The sequence below is a fragment of the Pteropus alecto genome, unplaced genomic scaffold (assembly GCF_000325575.1).
Source record: "Pteropus alecto unplaced genomic scaffold, ASM32557v1 scaffold79, whole genome shotgun sequence".
Lineage (NCBI taxonomy): Eukaryota > Metazoa > Chordata > Mammalia > Chiroptera > Pteropodidae > Pteropus > Pteropus alecto.
The window spans coordinates 14,518,178-14,533,001 of record NW_006494612.1 but is presented as its reverse complement, the minus strand read 5'-3'; the positions used below and the strand labels follow the sequence as shown (position 1 = coordinate 14,533,001).

Below are 14,824 nucleotides of genomic sequence, written 5' to 3'. Positions count from 1 at the left end.
GACAAAGATATAATTAGTTATTTTAAAGCAAGTGATATTTTCAATGGTAACTGAAAAAAAGTAACTGTTGACTTGCAAACTTATGAAATGCATGTTGAACATACAGAGAATAACACTACTCGAGTTCATTTAAAAATCTTTATAAATTTTTTAAATTTATTCCATAAATATCATATATAATGTATCATGAACCAAAGTAAAGACAGAGCAGAAGAAGGACATCCTAAAAGCTAAAAAGAAATTATCAGTAATTTCTTTATGGCATGTCACTAAATAACTGATTTTCCAGCCAGTTATGCCATTCACTGGAAGATGCACCATTCCTATAGAAATTCTATGTGATAGCATTTCTACCAAAAAAAAAGAACAACAAAAAAAAGAACGAAAATTCCCAACTAAGTCTAGAAAAGTAATTCCAAACAGTGATTCTGTATTTTAGAGATCAAAATGCATATTGACTGACTTTCCAACAGTTTTTTAAGGCAACATGAAGACATTGTCCATCATGTCCCAAATTCACCAGGTTAAATGATATAATGAAGGAAACCTTTAACTAATTAACTAATACACACATAAAAGGAAAAAGAAACAAAAATAAGCCTAAATAGCTAACAATTAAAATCCAAAAGACGTTGCTTGTTCTGATTATCAAGATAAATGATCTCAGCTTATCACCCATATTTATGTTTAGGCATAGTGAAGGCTTGTGCCAAGTATCACAAATTTTCACCAATGAAAAGGCTCACATCCTTCATCTTTTCTTCTAAAATCCTTTGTCCAGTTAATATGTTAATGTTTGTGCTTGAAAATTATATTTAAAAATTTTTATTTTTTAAGTGAGACATTTTGTTATCCTAACACATTAGATATTCTAACACACACAAATATAGGAGACCAAGAAAGTAGATAACTTGTAAACCATTACCTGAAGGCCTTCAATAGCCAATCGCAGCATGCTGGGTGTAAGTTTAGAGGCTTGCTTGAAGGTGAAGTTACTCCAGTCTATGATCAAAACAAACCCATTCACCTGAAGCTCAGGATCTTCAATCATGGCTTCTAAAGACAGTAAGATGGCACGCAAAATATCCACCAGTGTGTACCTATCAGCAACAGACAAGGACCGCATAAATCTGACAATCACTTTTGTATAAACTATAGAAAGTTTTAGCACACTAAAAACTCCTTTCAAAACACCTCAGGAATCATAAGATGATTTTGTTTAAAAAAATATTCTTTGAAGAGGTTTGATTTGCTGCTTTCAGAGAAAATACATGTACTCTATCAAAAAAAAACTAAAATGCTTTTGAAATATTGTTAGCTTCATATTTTATAACAATTTATTTTACCTCTAGGCTTTCCTATGGTTTTCTAAAATTTTATTTCAACTACCCCGAAAATTAGGCATGGTACTTTAAATAGCTTAAGAATGTTCTCAGTAGTACTGACATTTCATATCCATATATCTGAAAATTTTGAGAATGAGATTTAAGAAAGCATATCAATAAACAAGAACAGTATATGTAAACAGCTATGGTTATAAGTGCCAACAGGTTTTAATTACTTGTATTGAGTCTGTATCATAAAGATAAAATTAAAAAAAAAAAAGAAGGCAAAGTGTAAAGACAGAAAGAAAGGAAGATCTATGAGAACAAAGGGAAAATTACTTGTCTATTTAAGGCAGGCCATCCAAATTTAGGGGTTAAATCTTTGTCTTTTCTGCCTTGCATCTTAGCACAGTACCTGGCACATTATAAAAATCCAGTAAATGCTCCTTATGTTCCTGTAAAATGGACTAACAAGAATGCAAAGACACTAACTGTAGAGTAAGACACTACCTCAACAAAGGCAGTGGAGGTAGGAATGGAGATAAGAAGCCAAATTTGATATTTCAGAAGAAACTTGTTAAAATTTGACATTTAATTAGATGTCGGGACTAAGATTAAGGAAAGAGTATAAGATGACATACAGACTCTATCTTCAGAGCCTGAATAAATGGTAAAATCTTTAATCAAAATCAATAATGCAAAAAAAGAGGATATAGTTGGGGATGGCTGGAAATGTAGCTTGTAATAGAACCCATTATATTTGAGAAACATGTAGTAAACCCAGTTAATATCAGTTAAACATCTGAAAAAGTAGATCCGAAACTCAAGAGAGAGCTCAAGGTTAAACATTCTGGAATCAAAAGCGTACTGATCCTAAATTCAAGGAAGTGAAGGAGTTAATGCAATCAGAGCTGAGAGAAAAATGAAATAATTATTCTAAGAGAATTCCAGTATTTTAAGAGGAATCGGCAAATTAATGTAATACATTAACCATTTCAATTTTTGAGTGCCCTGCACTTCGAGTTGTTTTCTCCTCAGACACTCAGATGGAGATGTTCAGAAAAAGCTAAAGAAAAAAATCCTGATTGATCTCAGGAAGAGATGGGATGAGGAAGATGGTAGATTAGGAATAGAAAGCGCTGGCATTTAGTGGAAGCGATGGGCTCCCCAGGAAGACACTGTAAGACAGTGAGTACATATGAAGGAATAGTTCCATTTTTACTTCTAAAAACATTTGGATGTGAATGGAGAGAGCATAATAGTTCAGGAAAAAAAAGGAATAATTATCAGTGAAACTTCAGGTGACTTCTCACTTTCCCTGAGCCTCATTTCCTTATCTGTAAAATCAGTACAATGGTATGGAATAAAATCACTCTTGGATCCCGGCATTAACCAAGCATACTGCATGGTATCAAAAGACTTCTACATGGAATCTCTTCCCTGTCCCTCAATAGCTGTGTAGCCCTGGTCATGTCACTGATTTATAATTCTGAGGTTCAGTTCTCTTACATGAGAAAATGGAAATATCTATGCTCATCTTACTATATCTCACTGGCAGTGGTAGCGGGTGGGCGATAGCAGGCAGGTAAGGAAGTGAAAGACATGACTGATTTGGGTGAAAGCATTCACACAATGCTAGGTATACAGCAGATATAGTACATGTTGGTTGGAATACACGCATAGCATAATTGTGTTGTAATGGTAACCACAGACATAGTGTACTAGGCAGGGTATCATAAGAACTGAAGAATATTTGTTTTTATCTTCTACTAAAAACCTAAATGATGATCTTTAGATAACTTATTATTGTTGTAAAAGGCAAGAGTCAAGGAGTTATTTTTAAATCTCTGGATAGTATACACACTATTATAGTCCTAAGGAGATGACATCCTAAACTATTTCCTGAACACATAAAAAAATAAAACTTTTTGTAGAACTCTAGTACTTGTTTGTCTTTAAATCTATGAAATACGTATGGCTGACTACCTTTATCTGTCACTTCATAGTTGGCCTATTTCCTTTTTTTGAAAAATAGCCTAACAGTATTATGACCAAAAGCCTATAAACCTACACAAACTGGAAAGTTGGAGCAAGAAAGTTATATTTCTAGTTAAAATGTAAACCCTCCTCTTTAAAAACATCCATGTAAATTCTGAAGTGTATAATAATATCATGGTAAAGAAAATTAAAAATTAGAGAAGTCAACTCAGAACTTTTCCCTCGCTATGGTTATTCTTGTTACCTATAATAATACCAAATGGCATATATGCCAAAATAGCTTGAATCTTGAAATCAGCTTTGGAAGAACAATGCATTGTACGTAGTAAGAATAAATCATGGCTGAAAACAAGAGGCAAATTGTTTTAGGTAACACATTTTAAGTACAGTTTTATAAAACTGGGTCCAAATCAAGAAAAAAATTATATATATATATACATATATGTATATACATATTACTATTCCAAAGAAACTAAAATATGGCAAATCTCAGGATCAGCAGGTTTGCAAGGTTTTCAAGAGTAAATCTAATCAAGTTTTAAAATGTAATGTCTTGCCCCGAAAAAGAAAATTAAATGATCTTTATATAAATCATATTAATGTATAAGTTTAAGAAAAGAAACATAAAAGCATCCTAGCTAACTGCATTCAAAGAGCAGGTCAAAACCACTCTTGACACTCCAGTCCTTGGTTGTCAAACATGTCACATTACTACCATTAGCAGCTCAGCGGGCTATTCCTAAGCAGAGCGTTATTAAACGAGATCTTGCCAAAGTCTGTAAAATATCTTCCAAAGAAATGGAGCATTTTATGAATTTTCTCTCTTCGGGAATCCTAACATCATTATTCTCTTTGAAATTATTTTTAACTGTTACAATTTATAAATTGTCAGTATTATAAATATTCCATATGTTCATGTTTGGGGTTTCTACCCCAATTGTAGGAGCTCCACTGTCGCTATTTTCCCCTCATATGTTGGAAAAAAGCCATAAATAATGAACTAGCACATTAATGCAGCTGTTGACTCCTGACTGCGCTTCCCAAAATAGCATTAAGTAAAGCCTGTATCTGAAATCAACTTGGAGAGGATGATGTGCAGCATACAGTAAGGTGAAATAATGACATCGGTAAACGATTTTACAACTGGGATACCAGCCCATGTAGACCATTGTTCTTGAGGAGATCAAAGCTGCAATAATATGTAAAAAAACTAGATGGAGAAGACTTTGACTCCCTTGTCTCCTATTTACTAGAGCAGAGAAGCTTCTCCTGCCTCTGGCCATGCAAGGTTTGGGGTGGCTAGCTGGCCTGTGCTTCTCTCTTGAGGTTCACAGCATTTCATCCTCTACCACAGCTTACAATCAGTGCAAAGAGCAACCTAAATCACAAAGAGGTCATTCTCTTCCCACTCTCCACCCCTTTCTTTCAGCTTGACAGGGAAAAACTGGCATCTTAGCATCACATTGAATAGCATGACAACCAAGCAATTTCCCTTTGCCACTAAATCAATCAACCATTGTTAAATTCTTCATTAAGGCTGCTCCCGCCCCTCAGTTTTCATTAAGCCAGGTCTGAAGCACTTCCTGTTAGAAAGGCGCTAGGGTAGAGACAATGAGAAGAATTACCTTTATTAATGCCTTGAGGTATCATTAGTGCTGAAGGTGATGAACCCATCTGCATGTATTATATTACTGAAGGGTAATCATAATAATACCTCTATCTGTGTTATTGGTTAAAATTTCCAAAGGAATTTAAAATGCATTTTCTTAATCTCATAACAAGCTCAAAGTCTCAGTGCTGGTTTTGTTTCTATTATTTTGGAGATGAGGAGACAGATGATGTCTCAGAGAAATTTAGAGATGAAGACACAAGGTCTCAGAGAATTTAAAGTTTCCAGAACCACCATGAGAAGCTGGTCTTTCAAACACTAGTTTTCTCCACTGCCTATGGTATCTGATACCTAGAACAGAGTTTGATGAATAGCTATTCTGTTTTTCCATGTCTCAGTGGCATAATGTCAGAAGATAGATCAGGAAGTCAATACCGACATGGCACCATGCCAAGTACCAAAGCACGTTCCAGCCTGGCCCTAGCACAGGTTTTAGTAGAGGAAAAGCAACAAGACATTCATAAGATTTGAGACAGGAAGAGGCTAAGTCTACAAAGCCTGGAGAAAATATGAATTCCGAAATATTCATGTGTCTGGTTTGTATCACTAAGCACAGATTATCTGTCTGAGCCTTGCTTTAACTTTACTGTTATGGGAATGCAGGTGAGTGAGAACAAGAATCTTTGGAAATGAAACATCTAGAGGAAAAATGTCTTTCCTTGGGGGGAAAAAATAACTTTTTTTGTGCACCTACTGCCACCAAAATAAAATAAAATAAAACAAAACAGAATTGTGCTAGAAAAATACAAACACATCAGAAAAGCAACTCTTCTTTTCAAGGCAGACTAATCTAAGCAGGTGCCTGCTTAATATAGTCTTTGCCTTCAGGATATTTGTTCGAGCAACTTAACTTTCTGTTCCTAATTGTATTCTGATATTCCATCAAGACTTTCTAAACCGTTGATTATTTTTTTTTAATTATCAGAGCTTGCTTTTTTGATATAATTATATTTAATTGTTTTTTTTTCTAGATTTATGTTGTTGTTTATACACACAAAAAAAGTTTGACCAATTCACTGGTTTTGGGTGAAATACTTAACTGCTCTCTGCCTCAGTTTCCTCATCTGCAAAATATAGTATTAACAGGACTTATCTTGCATGATTGTAAGATTTAATAAATCAATGTTTGTTAAGTGCTAGAAGGATGCCTGACACATGCTATAAAAATGTTTTAAAATGAATGAATTAGTTAAGTATTAATTAAAATGACACAATGAGAGGTTGAATTCAGTGAACCAAGTAGGCAATGTTCTCTGTATACAACATTGAGTAGCCTGCAGCTGCACCTCTGCCCTGAACTTCCAATATTGGCAAAGAGTACCCTCACTAAGCACTTACAACCTCTTGGGCAGCAATTTAGCTTTTCAAGTTTTTCCTTCCCAGAGAGGTTGTATGTCCCTTGATGGTACAAAAATGTGTTACTTGTGTCTTTATTTGCCCTTAACACCTATGAAATTTCTATGTAGCAAATGCTTGACTGAAGTGTACTTTTAAAAAAGTTGATTGAAAAATTGAGTACTATTCACTCAGTTATAAGGACCCAACATACAGGGACATCCTTTCCCTCATGTCAATAGCTCCATTTACTATGTTGAAAAATACATGTACCTGTCCTCAACGACATAAAAGAACTCAATCTTTCTCCAAGAACAAAGGAAATATATTAATTTACTAAAGATAATTTATTAATTTATTAACTTGGTTCATGTTTTAAAATATATTTAAACATTTTTGAGGCATCCTTTCAGTATGTTATATTAACCTCAAATTATTTTCTTCTCTTCAACTTTGTTTGAAGTTACATATTTGAAACATGAAAAAAGCCTGACTTGGGCCAGACCCAATCAATGTCCCACTAAAGGTTATCACTCTTGGTTTTTGTTATTATTTCAGAGTTATTTCACTAATTACTTTAAATTACCCTAGTTTTTAGAGACTTACTTTTTTTTTTTTCCTCCAGAGATTTGTTCCAATAGTTCACTAACATTTATCAGGACAATTTTTTTCTCTCCCATTTTATACGGTATGAATCAAGGGCATAGTATGGAATAGGCTGTAGTGTCCAGAGTATTTATTAAAAGAGTATCTCTATAAGGAAGCAATACAGAAGCTCTGCTGGGACAGAAATCCCATGGAATCCACACTTGCCATTTCTAGATTCGACTTAATCTCAAAATCTGCCCATAATACAGCACAGCAATGCCTCTAGGATTTTGAAGGTAAAAATTCCTGACCTTACACAATATCTGACACTGTGAAGCAACAAGTTGAGAAATACTTAAATATTTTAATAAACTGAGCTAAGAAATCTTGAAAAATCAGGTGCCTCCCCTCAAGAAAAGTTAAACCTTTTGTTAGTTTGTTTTTGTTTTTAACATTACCAAGTAAGAGTGTTTCTCCTTAATTATCTAGTTAATTGACTGTTTTAATATATTTTAGTCATTTTTATTTTACTTTGTATTTTATTTTATTTTAGTATATTTCCACAGAAGAGTAAAGCTTTGTGGCTGAGATTAAAGCAAATATGTGTAGTCTATGGTTATTTGTTTTTTATTATTTCAATCTATCATCATCATAAAGTTTCTTTCAATTTGGAGATTGGTCACATTTTAATAAATGGGAACATAATCATAATTCAATCTGAAGCTACAAATAAATGACTGACCATTCATCTAATATTTTCTTTTTTATGAAAAAGCCACACAAAATAAACAAACAGAAAATAATATGTGATTTGGGGAAATTTTAGGATATTTCAAGATCATAGCAATGTCTGACCAGACAGCCTTCTACCCCTCCCAGATCTTCAATGCTCTAAGTGATAATCAATGTCCATTATGACAAGCCAAAAAGAGCTGCAAGACAGTCAGCGCTTTCTGAATTGCCACTATTTTAAGAATCATTTTAGTGTAGCTGTATTTAATTTCTAATGGTTATTAACCAGATTTCCAATAAATGGCTGTTTATTGTACAAAAGTATAGAGAAATAGTTTATAAGTTTAATGAGATAAAATACTATTTGCAAGCTAACTGAAAAATTACAGACCAACTGTCAGAATATATGTCATCATTATATTTTTTCAGGTGACACAATGTTCTCATGAATATTCCCAATAAACATGTGCCAGTAATTTTCAATTTCTCAGATACCTGTTCTCATGTCCTAGGGTCTACACCATGATCTACTTTTATTCCAAACTTTATTTTCTGAAGGTAATGTAATCTCTTCTAGCCTCATGGTACATTATCCTCACATTCTGTTGTTGAAATCAAGTGGAAATTCGAAGGTATATGCTGAGTCCTAAGCAGGGCGCTATCACTCAGAAAAGGAATACAGCATGCAATGCCTGGAGGGCTCCCACATCCCTGTGATGCAGTGAGACAATCAATTGTTTTTAATTTTGTGGAGTTTACTTTTGTTTTCACAAATTATGTTAGACAATCTGAAAGAAAGATAATTTTGTATGACTTTTTTCCAAAGATAGCCTGCTCAATAAATGTAATAAGTCAACTGAGCCTGTTCTATTCTTTTTTAAAAGAACCACAGTCCACCCTGAAAGTCATTTTGACATTTCAGTATTTTATTTTTTTAAGATTTATTATAAGGTGGGTACACTGTAAATATTATTTTACTTTAGTCATCCTGAAGATTCCATGTCTCTTGTAAAGGCCTTGGAAATGGTCCAATTCAATAACCTGAAACTGACTGGCATTTCATTGCAGTAAAAAGAGACACTATTTTATTTATAGTCACCATCACACACATTTACTATTCCCAGTCTCCTGAGGAGCACAAAAAAACTGTTTTACAAATTTAATATAGAAGAAAGTATGTATCAGATAACTTCCTACTTAGAATTCTTTTTTTAAAAAAGTGCATAACTCAATTCAATACAACAAATATTTACTGAGCATTAACTCTAGTTCAGGTGCTGTTATAAAGATAATAATATACAGATTAATTATTTCAGAGGTTCTTACAAAGTTCTTCAGAATTTATTTTTAAAATCTTCCTTTTCCCTTTGAGAGGTTGGAAATAACCTGTTTTCCAAATAAAGGGGAGTATTTTTCTACCACATTCCTGGAATTTCCCTGTGTAATTGTGGACATTCCACCTGTTGTTTCCTTAAAACAATGCTATTTTATTTATTTAAAACAATGCTACTTTAAAAAAAAAAAAAAAGCTGTTCAAAGCCAGGTAATTCACTGACAACTCAAGGAAGGTGGTCAGAATTGTGTTTAGATGTTCAGTCTTCTCAAGAGACAGGTTATTTGGGCTGGCAGGATCAGAGAATGGAGGTGAAAACCCCAGACTCAGAGAACAGGGGAGGAACAAGAGTATTTGGCATCTGAGGAATATATCCACCTAGTAAGGCAAACATCTAAGGAAAGTAGTAGAAATTTCTGTAGGAATCAAGTCAGATAAGACTAGAGGCTACAGAGTATAAGAAAAAGGGGATTCAGGCCAAATGTGGGAGAAAGGCTGGTGACATCCTGGTACTGCCAGAACGGCAGCTGATCTGCAGGTTTCAGGGCAGTTCTTATGCACATATCCCAATAATAAAGGTTTACAGAGGATGCCAAGAGGACAGACATGCCTATTTATCCACTAGTTCTTGTTATTGGGTATATGTAGATCTCGGATGAGAAGCAGGCAGAGAGAAGGAGGAAGTGATTTTAAGAATATAGGAGGAGGAAACAACTGAATTTTAGACAAGTTCTAAATAACTTGTATATCTTCTGACCTTAGTGTACTATAAATTCTTGATTTTTCCTGTTCATTTCCAACCATAGAAATCAAATTCACAATTATTAGTCTATAGATCCTGATAGGGTATTTTTGCAGAATACAGCTTCTCATTTCTAATTTCAAATGTACAAAATTGTAATACTTAAGATTTTGTATAGATTTAATAAAAATACTTCTATATACCAATTAATAAATCCTTTCCCACTATAGCTTTCCAGGGAGATAGATTTTGATTACTAGTAACCTATTCTTTAAATGAAAACATAAGATAGACAACAAAAACTTAGTTGCTTTAGTAATCTGAGATAATCACCTTCCCATATACATGAAAACTATGTGTGATTTTCATCTTTGGTTTATAAATCAGTGTGAATATTAGTTCGCTTATAAGAATAAATAAAAATAGGTCTAATGTAAATGAATGTCTCCCTAAACACAATCTGCCTAATATCTTTAACAGACTTTTGAGACACATTTAAATATAAAATTTTCACCACTCCCATTTCATTGTAGCTCAATAAACAAAGTTCCAGTCCAAATGACATATGAATATTAGGCTCTTTCATGAATTAATTTTTCCAATTTTGATAGATATACACAATAACTGGTTTGTGTGACCCTGTAATGTACTTCTCAGATGGGGCAGGGAGGGGGGAAGCTTTTTAAAGAAAAATTTTGGTCAAAGGATGGCATTTTATGGTCCTTTATACTTAGCTACCTGATAAAAATATAGCGAGATCTCTATAACCAACCAAAGTAAGTAATGGAACACCATTTCCCCTCAATAACTAACTCTATCTCTCTGAGTTTCTGATCTTTATAATTTTATGATTCTCCAAGTAGTAATTTGTCTTTATATTTACATAAAAAAAAAGTCAGAGTAGTTCTCAACCTAGAATTACACAGAAAAGATGACTAATTAAAGGGTAAAAACCTGTTTAAAAATGTTAAACTACATTCTAAGATCCCAAAACTCTGGGTAGCCTATCTAGAGATCTATATGATTTCTCAGTCACTGAGAAAGTCTTTTACAATTGCTCCAGAGATAGTTTAAACTAACCAGATGCATTAAAAGTCACCATTCACAGAACTAAAAATACACCAATGCTTTAACAACCAGCTTCATATGATTCATAGTTCTGATAACATTCTTAAGTTCTGTGAAACATGTTAACTTTGAACTTAATTGAAACTACCTTACACAAGACCCTTTATAATTTCTTTTATATCTTTCAGTCTGAGAAAAGAATTCTGATTAGGAAGTAGAAGAGTCACTCTATGCATTTTTCTATCATAATGTAGATGAAATAAGACTTCTTTCTCCACCATTAAAACTCAAGAGCTCAAAAAGTCTACTAAGTGACATATCTGAACATTTTCCACTTTCTTCCAAAAGATGAAAAATCACTTCAGACAGGAAACATATTCTTTAGATTAGTGGCAGGTGTAGAACAAGCACACCAGTCAGCCTTTATTTCAGCATCGGTGGGCATGCTCAGTGACAGAGGATACAGCTCTTCCTTTTTATTGAAGTGACACACATCATATTATTCCTTCATCTATGCATCACCAAGACAAAAAGTTCCCAAGCAATAAAACTACTTGATCTTGGTTGAACACCAGGCTATTTTCAAAAAACAAAACCTCTAAAGAGATGCTAATGATGATGATAATGAAGAGGAGGAGGAGGAGGAGGAGGAGGAGGAATCTAGTTTAAAATTTCTTTAGAAAGGAGGAAAAGTTGTCTCCATTGTATACTAATTTCTCCACAGAACGGTAAACTTATTCAGGAGGTGAAAAATGTAGCAGCTTTAAAATTTAGAAGTTAAACGATTTATATTGCAGCACAATAAAGTGGTTCAGGAAGCACTTTAAAGCTGCAGTAGAAACTTGAGCTACTGAAGTAAGAGTTTCAAAGAAAAAGAAAAAGGTCCCATCCCACTCCCTAGGGTGTCCTCCAAAAACTCATTTGTCAGTTCCAGTTTCTCTTTTTCCCCAGAAAGATAAACAAAAAGATCAAAGCTGTAAAGCTATGACACCACTTGGCATAAATTCTGGAAAATGAACCCCTAATACAAGTTGGAATTTGGGATTTACCTGCTCTGGTCCCAGTTGGCAGCGAAAAGGACCAGAATCTTCCTGCCATAGTGGTCCAGATTGGCCAGGCCCCCAGGGAAGCCATCCTTCAGTGCCTGTTTGATGCCAGGGTCAGTGGCCTTGAAGCTTTTGAACATGTCCAGGTTCTGCTGCCGGTACTCAAAGTATTGGGCCAAGAGGCGGAAGGCCTCAAAGTGATGAAACTTCCTGGCCCGCAAGAAGCGTAAAATGAAGGCATCATCCGTGCGCAGAAAACCAATGTCCGGCCTTGTGATGACCATATCCCTCACCTCCTGGATGTCCTGGTGCAGTGTGTCTGGGTTCTCGTTGAGCTCCAGGCGAGCTTTCTCCAGGGTCTCAGGAGAGAGCCCAGCTTGTAAATGAGTCATTGTTCTGTTTGTTCCTGAGCCTTCCCTTCCTCTTGCTGACTGTCCCACAACCAACCTGGCCCTTGCCACCACCACTCTCTGGCTTCCAGACCTCGATGCTGCCTGCTTCCTCTTCTTTACAGGAAATGATTTGTTTCGGTGTCCAATCAAGTACCCTGTTGCACCTGCATTCCCACAGCTTTTCTATGAAGGATATAAACTTCTTTCCCCGCCCCCTAAAAACAACACCCCACTTCGGCTCTCTCTTCCCTTTCCTTTAAAGAGATGTGGACGTCTGGTGGTCCCAGCACTCCTCTTCTTGTCCTTTCGCTCTCCTAACAAAACACCCCTAATCGCACCCAGCACCGGTGGCGCTTATCTTGGTACTGTCCTCTTCTCTCCCAAGACGTAACGAAAACAACCCCACGCACATCTCAGCCCCAGCACTGTGCTGCTTCTGCGGTCTCCACCGAAGGATGCTCCTGCCAGGGATAATGATGGGAATTCTGATTAATAATAAGGTGGCTCTTCAGCGCTGAGCTCCAGGCTGGGAGAGAGCGTCTTTGCCAGAAAGAAAAAGAGAGAAAGAGGGGGAAAGCGAGCTTATTCCTCCTTCTGCTTATTCAAAGATTTTATTTTTAAAAGACATTTGTGGGATTTTATTTAAAATTATTATAATCTAATTATGTGGAGACTCTTTAGATAGCTCATCTTCCCTTCTCCCCTCTTAGATACACCGTGATCTCATAAGGCGCCAGAAGGGTTTTTGGTGGGCTCCCCCCTTCCCACCCCTACCCCCACCCCAACTTCTGCCTTCCTCTAGCCCTTTATTTCAACGGACTTGCCGCGGGGGTGGTGGAATGGGTAGGGGGGAGGGCTGGAGAGATCTCTCTGGGAACGTGCATTACAAATGCAAGGTGGGGGGAGAGGGTGGAGAAGAGGAGTAGAGAATAAAATCAAAATGTCTCTACTTTTTCTGTAAAACCCCAGAGCAAGAGAGAAGAAAGAGCAGACGGCTCCTACCAGCAAACCCGGAGGCGGGGACGCTAAGCAATGCGGCACTCCCCGGCATCCATGAGCCGCGGCTTCAGCAGCGGCGGCGGCGACGACAGCATCAACTCCTTTGGGTGGGATGGATCCAGCCGAGAAGAGGGGCGGTAGCCGGGACCCGCGCCGAAGACGTACTGGGGAGCAGCCGTGGCCACATCGTCCGCGAGCAGCCTGCTGCCTCTCCCAGAGGGGGTGGGGGGTGGGGTGCAGAGCTAGGGCCACGGCTGTCCTGGGTCCTCGCCCGGCCCTGCCATTCTCGCCTTCAGGAGAGAAGGAAGGGAGCGGGAATCGAACGCCTGGATGGAGAAGGCCACGCGGGCGGCCGCCGCCTGTGTGCGCCCGAGGCCGCCGGGGCAGTGGGCGCGGCGGGGCTGCTGCTGCGGGGCACGAGCCTCCTGCTGTGCGCGCCCGGGCGGCGGGAGTCAGGCGCGCCCCTCTGGCTGCTGCTGCTGCGGCTGCTGCTGCGGCTCCGGCTGCCGCTACTAAAAGAGGACTCGGCTCAGCCCAACTCCTCTCTAATTATCCCAGCACGGATCTCGCTGCTACGTAAGCACTCACTCAACTCGCGCACGCACTCCTTGCCTCTCTCCCAGACTCGTTTGGGTAGGACGGCAATTTCGGGGACATTCAAATATCCCGAGCCCCAAGTTTAGCCTACTCCTACTCCTCGTCCCCACTCCCTAAAGGGTTACCCCGGCAGGCATCGCCTGGCCAAGGCGGGGCAGAGACGCCTTGCAGCCTCCCCACACCCCGCTCTCACCCTTTGTGTGCAAGACCCCGGGGCCGCCCGAGTAGCCTTTGTAGACCGTAATTCACATTGACACACATTTTCTAGTTCCTGTAGGAGGTAATTTTGATGTGGAAGAAATACCGAAACATTTTGTACTTTCCACATTCGTTAACAGAAGTGTTTAATTTAGAAAAGAAGACGAGTGTTTCCCAAGCATCATGTTGCTGATTAAGCCTCCGGGGGAACTTAGGTGAACGGTATATCAACCATAAACTCTGGCCGCTAAATTCCTATTGAAGAGGACGAAATCAGCGTGGGGGCAGGAGGAACGGTTCTTGAGGGGAGCAAAACTAGGCACTCCTTAATTCACTTCTTATATTATATTAAAGCAAATATTCCTGGACATACATACTATTGTTCACTCAGTTTTATACATCTGTATGCTAGAATCATCATAAATGAACATGGGTCTTTAAGCTTAAGATGACTATCTACAGGTTTGAGGAAAAGAAATGTTTTCTATTTTCAAAGCATATGTTACTGAGCATGTCACTAAGATCAGCTTCTGGCTTACAAACTGTAGAATGAGGTCTTGAGTTCAAGTCAACTCAATGCAAGAATATCTACTGACTCTCACGATGTGTGGGCATTGCCTTAGAATCTATGGATAGATAATCTTGAAGACAAGAAAATATTATCATCTTTAATGACTATCAGAACCCTCAGATCCCAGGAACACAGTTTTTGTTGTTCTCATGGCAATAGTGTTGAAAGAAGGAAGGAAGGAAGGAAGGAAGGAAGGAAGGAAAGAAGGACGAAAAGCAAGAGAAAGAAAGA

The 14,824-nt window shown here is 37.4% G+C and overlaps 1 protein-coding gene across 1 annotated transcript in view; it reads right to left on the bottom strand.

Annotated features, from left to right (window-relative positions):
* Window positions 1–13,539, bottom strand: part of CLVS2 (clavesin 2) — a 61,927-nt gene extending 48,388 nt beyond the window's left edge. The window contains exons 1-3 of the mRNA XM_006926137.1: window positions 13,231–13,539; window positions 11,840–12,768; window positions 926–1,100 (exon numbers count right to left, since the gene is read on the bottom strand). Of these exons, the coding sequence (XP_006926199.1) occupies window positions 926–1,100; window positions 11,840–12,228 (564 nt within the window). The 5' untranslated portion in view covers window positions 12,229–12,768; window positions 13,231–13,539. The remainder of the gene's footprint in view (window positions 1–925; window positions 1,101–11,839; window positions 12,769–13,230) is intronic.
* Between the last annotated feature and the right edge of the window lie 1,285 nt (window positions 13,540–14,824).